Here is an 8,385-nt window from a genome sequence, read left to right as displayed (position 1 = left end):
TAATCACAATATCATCGACATAAACCACTAGCAGGATACATCCAGAATCAGATGAAGTAAAGAACACTGAGTGGTCATATGAGCTTCTTCGTAACCCAAATGTAGTTACCACAKAACTGAACCGACCGAACCATGCACGAGGTGATTGCTTTAGGCCGTATAACGACTTCCGTAATTTACAGACCTTCCCAGACTCCCCCTGAGCAACAAACCCAGGGGGTTGCTCCATGTAGACTTCCTCTAGCAGATCGCCATGTAAGAAGGCGTTTTTCACATCTAATTGGTGAAGAGGCCAATTATAGGTAGCAGCTAGAGAGATGAAAAGCCGAATAGACGCCATCTTTGCAACAGGAGAAAAAGTCTCAGAATAATCCACTCCATAAGTTTGTGCATACCCCTTTGCAACTAAACGAGCTTTTAACCGTGCTATCGAGCCATTAGGATTAACTTTCACAGTAAACACCCACTTACAGCCAATTGCTCTTTTGCCAGCAGGTAACTCCACCAAATCCCATGTGGTGTTATGATCAAGAGCATTGAGCTCATCAATCATAGCATCCCGCCATCCAGGATGAGTCAAAGCTTCTCCAACCGTAGATGGAATAGGTATAGAATCAAGGGTAGAGACCAAAGAACGAGATGACCTGGAGAGTTTATCATAAGAAACAAAGGAAGTAATAGGATACGTGCAGGAACGTTTACCTTTCTGGAGAGCAATAGGAGCGTCGAGATCAGGATCCTCATTTACTGGAGTGGGTATAGAAGCTTCAGGAGGTACATCTTCTGGGGATGGTGGATCTGCAGACTCAGATGATATTGGTGAAGACAGAGGAGGTCGTTCGCGCCTATTATATACATGAACAATGGGTGGTCTGGTGGCTTGAGTAGTGGACTCAGGAGTGGGTATGGTATACACCAACAAGTCATCATCTTTCTCATTTAAAGGAGTCGGAGGGGAAATTGGGAAGAACGGCATGTTCTCATGGAAGGTAACATCCCAAGATACAATATAACGGTTAAAAGTGGGAGAGAAGCACCTGTAACCCTTTTGGAGACGAGAGTACCCAAGGAACAGCATTTCAGAGATTTGGGATCAAGCTTGGTGATAGTGGGGCGTGTGTCACGAACAAAGCATGTAACACCGAAGATCTTTGGCTCAATAGGGAATAATCGTTGTCCTGGGAACAAAACAGAGAATGGAGTTTCTCCATTCAGGACAACAGACGGCATTCTATTGATAAGAAAACAGGCTGTTGATACCGCATCGGCCCAAAAAGACTTAGGGACGGACATCTAAAACAGAAGTGCTCGGGCAACCTCAAGGAGGTGACGATTTTTTCGTTCGGCTACCCCATTTTGTGCTGGAGTATCAACACATGAGGACTCATGAAGGATACCATTTTGCAACATATAKGATTGAATTTGTTGGGATACATACTYTTYTGCATTGTCACTTCGTAAGGTTTTAATAGATGTTTGAAACTGAGTTTGGATTTCAGAATGAAAGGAACGTAAATGATTAAACATTTCTGAACGATTTTTCATGAAGTATAACCAAGTAGTTCGAGAATAATCATCTACAAACGTAACAAAATACTTAAAATCAGACTTAGACGTTACAGGACATGGCCCCAGACATCAGAATGTACTAATTGAAATGGGGACGCRGCCTGCTTATTGACTCTAGGACTTAAGTGAACACGTTGATGTTTGGCAAACTGACATGACTCACATTGTAAATACTGTAAATGGGAAAATTCAGGACGCAAGTTCTTGAGACTCTGTAAGGAAGGATGACCTAGTCGACAATGAACTTCAAAAGGAGATGATGAACTGGAACTTGCCAACGAATATGGTTTGGGTGGTTCAAATATGTATAGGCCATCCGACTCCCGTCCTCTACCAATAATCCTCTTCGTCTGCAAATCCTAAAAGACACAATGATCAGGAAAGAATGAGACACTACAATTCAAAGTGCGAGTAATTTTGATCACAGACAGTAATTTTGATCACAGACAGTAATTTTGATCACACAATGGTCTGAGGCACCTGAATCAATGACCCATTTAGAGGAGGATGATACAAAGCATTTGTCAGAGTTACCTGTCTCAGCAAACATAACAGTGGAAGCAGCGGGGTGCTCATTTACAAGACGAGTACTACCGGAGGCTTTATCATCAGTGTTCGTCATATTAATCAAATCAGAAACGAACACCCAAGGGACAGATTATCAAAGGAAACCAGACTAAACAGATAGCAATTAACAGAGTTTGACCAAACAGATGAGATCAGATCTGTTGCGACTAGATAACAGTAAAATTAGACCAAAAAGATGCCGAAAAACAAACCAGATGGGATTCCGACCAAAACCCTAAAAGTCGAAGGTCGTCGGAGGCCGGAAAAGGGCTCACGCACCGGTGCGTGGAGGCGTGACAGTGGTGGACTAGGGTTCTGGCGACGGCGGGGGTTCCGGCGTGAACAGTAACTCTGGCGATGAACAGTAACTCCGGCGATGAACAGTAACGGCGATAAACCCTAGGCTCTGATACCATGTAATCAGAGAGAACTAGGACCGAGATATTAGAGAGAATTCTCTATTATATGATTAATCAGATAAATTCAAATTTACAAGAGGAGAGACTATATATAGACATAATTACACAGGAAACCCTAACCCTATAGCCCATCGGGCTTGGACACATTACCATAACCAGGTTACTTAATTAACAAGTGTTAATAATCCCAAAACTCATAAGTTGCGAGGAACAATATGGGGTGAAGAGGTGATAGTCATGATAGACCCAGGTGCTACTCACAATTTCATATCCGTGGATATTGTTAAAAAAATGACCAACAATGGTGGGTTTGAGGTCACTCTAGGACTGGGAGAAGCTGTTAAAGGGCAGGGGATATTCCATGGGGTGTTTTTGCAACTTCAAGGAATAGATATCTCTTAAGACTTTCTCCCTCTTACCTTGGAAAATGCAGATTTGATACAAGGTATCTAGTGGTTGGAAAAACTTGAAGCGGTGACTACGAATTGGGAGACCTTAGTGATGAAATTTCTCTTCGATGGTAAGTCTGTTACCCTTTGAGGGACCCCTCACTAGATCAAATGTATGTAACGTTGAAGAATATGATGAAAATGCAAGTTAAAAAAGGAAAGGGGTATTTGTTATCGTCAAATCAAGTGGAAATGCAACCGGAGATTATGGAGAGCCCCATCGTTCCCATGTTTCTTCAAGGCGTTCTTAATATCTACCAATGGGTTCTCCAGTGGCCAAAGAGTTTACCCTTCCTTAGAGAATTGGAACACTCGATCATCTTGAAAGACGGGACTAAACTGGATGGTTTTGGTCGGTTTTGGATTGTCATCCAAGAACCGACCTATCCAAATTAGATGTTGAAATTTTCAATTCGATCCAATCCAATTATGGTCGGTCGGTTCTAATTGGATCGGTTGATTTTCTGCACACCCCTAGTTATAACCAACAAACAACATGGACCAAACTTGTAGTAATAATAATAATATTATTATTATTAGAGTAAATTACATTCTTGGTCCGTGAGTCTTGTTATAACGCCGCAAGTCCTTAAAATGAAATAATTACGGATTTGAGCCGTGTGCTATGCATTTTATAACGCCTTGGTCCTTTTTCCTAATTCTTAGGACCCTTTGATCTTTTTACTTTTTCTTTTACAAAAATAAAAACACTCAAAAAACACATTGAAGGTCGGAGGACATCTTCCTCAACTCACCGCCCCCATCTCCGATTGACCTCCCCCAAAATCTTCCATCTCCATCTCCCGCCTTTCATCACCATTGAAGACCCTCGTAAAACGATTGTGCCACTTTTCCAAGAGATGACAATCACTCTGTTAAGATCATTATTAGTGTTTCTAGGGTTTTCTTGATGTTTATTTAACAATCACTTTTTCCAGAGATCACGATCACTCTGTTAAAACCCATTCTGGAATTTAATCTCCCTTTTTCTCTAAAACATACCTAAAACCCTTGTCTTTGTCTTCATTTGGTTCAGAAACCCCACCAACAAAAATTCATCTACACAACTATTTGACCTGAGGATAAATGCTTGTAGTTGAAGACAAGGACTGATATTAAATGTGAAGCCTACCAATCTAGATTTAATTAAAAAAAATTGTAATTAGTCTGAATCATGAATCTTGCTGGCCCTGTTCCTGTCCACCTGGTAAAACAAATATATTTCATAAAATGAATCCCATTTTGTGTAAACTGGACAGAATATGAATAGTGTTGATGTTATCGGACAATGGAAATGAATAAAAGATTCCTCTACTAATTGTTGATAAAGCACTAATCTTGGAGATGAAGATGAAAGAGTAAGAGATACTTTAAACACTGATGTCAAGAGGTAGAAGGAGGTGGGTTTCAAGTTCTGTTGGATGTGGGTTGAAGAAGTTGGGTTTCTTACCCATCATCGCTACCTCTGCTTCTTCTTCCAGGTTAAAGATCATTATCTGTTCACAGAGAAAAACAGCTACAAAACCACCTGCAACCTCTCTCTTCGAGCATCCAGTTGCGACGGTACACCGGAGAAGATGTCGGTGGTCTAGGGGGAGGAAGGAGACGGTGAATGAAGGGATTGAGTTCGTTTTTGACGATGCTAGGGTTGGTGACTTTTTGACAACGATGAAGATAATCGGAGAAGGTAGATGTTTTGACGATACCGGAGTTCCTTCTGAAGATGCCGGTGAGGGTACACACGGACCAAAAACGGTGACACAGAGTATATGACAATATAATATAATTTGTTTTTGTTTTTTAAAAGAAACTTGTAAAAAAGTGAAATGACAAAAATACCCCCAGTTAATTCACTTAACAGAATTTATTTAACGGAATTAGGGCAAGGGACACAAGTCGTTATAAAATGCATACCACAACGCTCAAATCCGTAATAATTTTATTTTAGGGACTTGAGATGTTATAACATGTAAAGCATAGGGGACCAAATATGTAATTTACTCTTATCCATCAAAATGGGCATCTTATGGTAGCTCTTAGGAAATTTATTTTTCCTAGCTGAAAATCACAAGGAGCTCAAATAATTTGATGCACATTTATGCAGACATTTTCTCTTCGCAAATGCCTCAATTTCCTTCAAGGAGCTCATTTCAACATACCCTGGGCCTTTGATGTTGGTTTCAATATTGGTTCGTGTATTCCTGTTCCTAAATCTTTGCGTAATTCAAGTCAACATATTAACCTAGTAATGGCCTTCAAATCTACCGGTTAATTTCTTAGTTTTGAAATTTTATTGGATTTCTATGCAGTGTCCGGATCCTCATTTCAAGAAGAGACACCATAAAAGAAGGATTGTGCAGAAGCCTCTTGTGGAGGCAATTGTGAGTGGTTTAATGCCCGGAGGACAGGTAATGAGCTCAGTTTTTTTTTCAATTAGTTGTTGTTTAGTTCATATCACTTCCTTGAAGTGTTTAAATCCATGCATATAAATAATATCTCTATAAAGGTCGTCCTCATTCATGTATTTTTATTTTTTATATTACTAAGGAAATTGTCTAGGAATGACTTTTCAAGAGACAGCATTGAAGGATATGCTTTTGGATCATGCAACCAATTTTGATTCACTAGTTGAGACCTTAACCTTGACAAATAATGGCTAGGCCATGGGCTCCTCCCCTTAGGTTGCTAGTTCGAGTCTCCTCGGTTATTGAGAATTTTTCTAGCTATTATCTTCAGGGTACCTTGGGATTAATTGAGGTGCACGTTAGCTGGCCCGGACACCCACGAACTACCAAAAAATAAAAATAAATAAATAAGTTTTGAGACCTTGGGTAAAAAAAACTATATTTTCTTATTATATTTATCTACTGCTCCACTCCTGTTGCATTGATTTGGGTATTTCTATAAAATATACCAAATACGCAATACGCTGAACCGATAAATAGAAGAATGATGCTATCACTAAAAAGGCTTAGCCAGCACCCTAAGTGAAAAAGAGCCACTCATTGGTGATAGATGCACTAAGCTATAGCGATAACTGTGATGCATTTTCACATTTTCTTCAATGATAACAGCATTGTGGGATATCTGGTATAATAAGGGAAGTCTTTCAAATAAGAGATGATGCTATAGTTTCTCGAGTATGGCAACCTGAACCATTTTCCCCTACCTCTCTCAATTCAAATCACTAAGGGTGTGTTTGGTATGCTGACCGGACTGCTAGGATGACAGTGAGGTAGGTGGGTGATAGAATCCCGGAAGTTTTAAGTAATTTACCAATCTTGTCTCATCTTTCTGATTTTTGTTTCACCTATATTGTAGGGACAGTAAAAGAAAAAAAATGCACAGGTGTCCCATTCAGGTTTTGTCCTGTCCCAGTCTGATGTCGTGCCAAACGTAAGGCACGAGAAGTTTTTGTACAGTTTTGTCCAGTGTAGTAAACGTGCCCTAATGACTGAACTCAAAGAGAGTTACCTAACTTATCAAATTCACACCCAAATTAGCTGCCATATACGACCAAGTTTACTGAAATATATATACGCTGTCGACAGATGGAAGTAACTACCCCCTCTCCCAAAATACGTGTCTACATTACTATTTTAGTTTGTCTTAAAATAAGTATACACTTTCAAAAGTAATGTCTACTTTCTCATTCTACCCTTAATTATATAATGGAGAAAGTTTCTCTTTATAATTAAGGGTAAAATTGTTCTTTTGTCAAGTAAAAAGCATAATAATTACAAATTCCTAAAACTGTGCCTTTTTCATTCTGGAGATCTATTTTGGGATGGAAGGAGTATGACCTAAGATGGGCACATACGGCTTTCACCTTTTTAGAATAGATAAATATGAGAGAAGTTGTTATTGTCCAAGACCCAAATACTCTTCCGCGCTTGCATAAATCCGATGTTTATACTCGCACTATATAATCTACAAATATACTTGGTAGAGGATGAATGCTCTAAGCATCTTTCAGAGAGTGGCAACATGGAAAAAGACGAAAATGCCCTCTATAGATGGAAGTTAACAGGCATTAGTGGGAGGGACCAAAACCGAGCAAAAATGCATACTACAGGGGTAAATTTACAATAAGAAGTTGTAGGGATCTAATCCAAGAAAATCGGTAATGCACAGGGACCAAAAAGGCAGTTTACTCTGTTTTATATATGACAAACTCACGCACACTCCTAACTTTTGGTGAGGTTCAAATCCTTGATCAGAGGTTTGGCTCTAACAGTAACCAGGATACCGCAGGGTGAATGACTTTTTTTCTTTTTGGAGGATATGTTGTATGTTATGCCATTAAAATATGGTCACAAGTTTTTTGCATTTGGTGTTTTCTAGTAACCATTTCAAGTGACCATACTTGTGTGAAATATAAAGTAGCATGATTTGTTTTATATTGTGCGCCAATTTTACCAACATAACCGAGATGATGTATATGGAACAGGTGTTTATACAGTCTGACGTGTTTGAAGTTGCAGTCGACATGCGAAAGTATTTTGATGCAGAGTCGGAGAAGCTTGTCCACATTGACAGCGTTGACTCCAATTTGGTCTGCGATAGCGAAGGATGGTTAGTGAGTAATCCAATGGGGATCAGAACTGAAAGAGAGATCCATGCAGAATATGAAGGTGCAAAGATTTACAGAAGAATGTATCAAAAACCATCGTAGTTATTTTTGCCAACAAACACGGCTTAGTCTTCGGATGATCGAGTCTTCTGATTGTGAAATCAGCAACAAGAGAGGCTCAAGATCTTAAGGAGTCAAAAGGTTGGAGCACACATAATCAATAGTTTGGTTTGGAATGTGGCCGCATGCGATTGGGGTGTTACAGACTGAAGGAGTTGCAGGTTGAAACTGAAAACTGTTATCATACCCAACCAATATATATATATATATATATATATATATATATATATATATATATATAGGGAGGTTCAAATGAAAACCATGTCATTCTAAAAAACCGTGTAAACCAAAATCGACCAATAGAAAAATTCCATTATTTTTTAATTAAATTTAATCAATAAGGTCCCTTTGGTCATTTTCATTATTTTTTTCATAAATAAGGAAGTTATTAATGAATATTAAATAAGGAAATTTAATAATAGAAATGATATAAATGGAATGATTTAAAGATTTTAATATTTTATAATATTAAAAATTGATTTGTTTTTTTTTTATTCAATGAAGCTGGAAACATTCATGAAGATTTTATCTTGTTATGTAATGAATGAATGATTTGAGGTTCGTTGTATCAAAAATTACTGGTTATGAACATGTTTCATATGAAAAGGTTTTAAAATGAAAATGTTTCATATTACAATAGCATAATATATTAATGTTCATATGAAAAGGTTTTAAAATGAAAAGGTTT

The 8,385-nt window shown here is 38.4% G+C and overlaps 1 protein-coding gene across 1 annotated transcript in view; it reads left to right on the top strand.

Annotated features, from left to right (window-relative positions):
* Positions 1-7,883, top strand: part of LOC112526319 (tRNA (guanine-N(7)-)-methyltransferase) — a 25,777-nt gene extending 17,894 nt beyond the window's left edge. Inside the window, exons 6-8 of the mRNA XM_025136577.1 lie at positions 5,109-5,193; positions 5,314-5,412; positions 7,455-7,883. Of these exons, the coding sequence (XP_024992345.1) occupies positions 5,109-5,193; positions 5,314-5,412; positions 7,455-7,679 (409 nt within the window). The 3' untranslated portion in view covers positions 7,680-7,883. The remainder of the gene's footprint in view (positions 1-5,108; positions 5,194-5,313; positions 5,413-7,454) is intronic.
* Positions 7,884-8,385: the final 502 nt, after the last annotated feature.

This window comes from Cynara cardunculus (assembly GCF_001531365.2).
Source record: "Cynara cardunculus var. scolymus isolate 2C chromosome LG 14, CcrdV1, whole genome shotgun sequence".
NCBI classification, from domain to species: Eukaryota; Viridiplantae; Streptophyta; class Magnoliopsida; order Asterales; family Asteraceae; genus Cynara; species Cynara cardunculus.
Note: the sequence above shows the minus strand (reverse complement) of the source record. Positions and strands in the feature narration are given on the sequence as shown.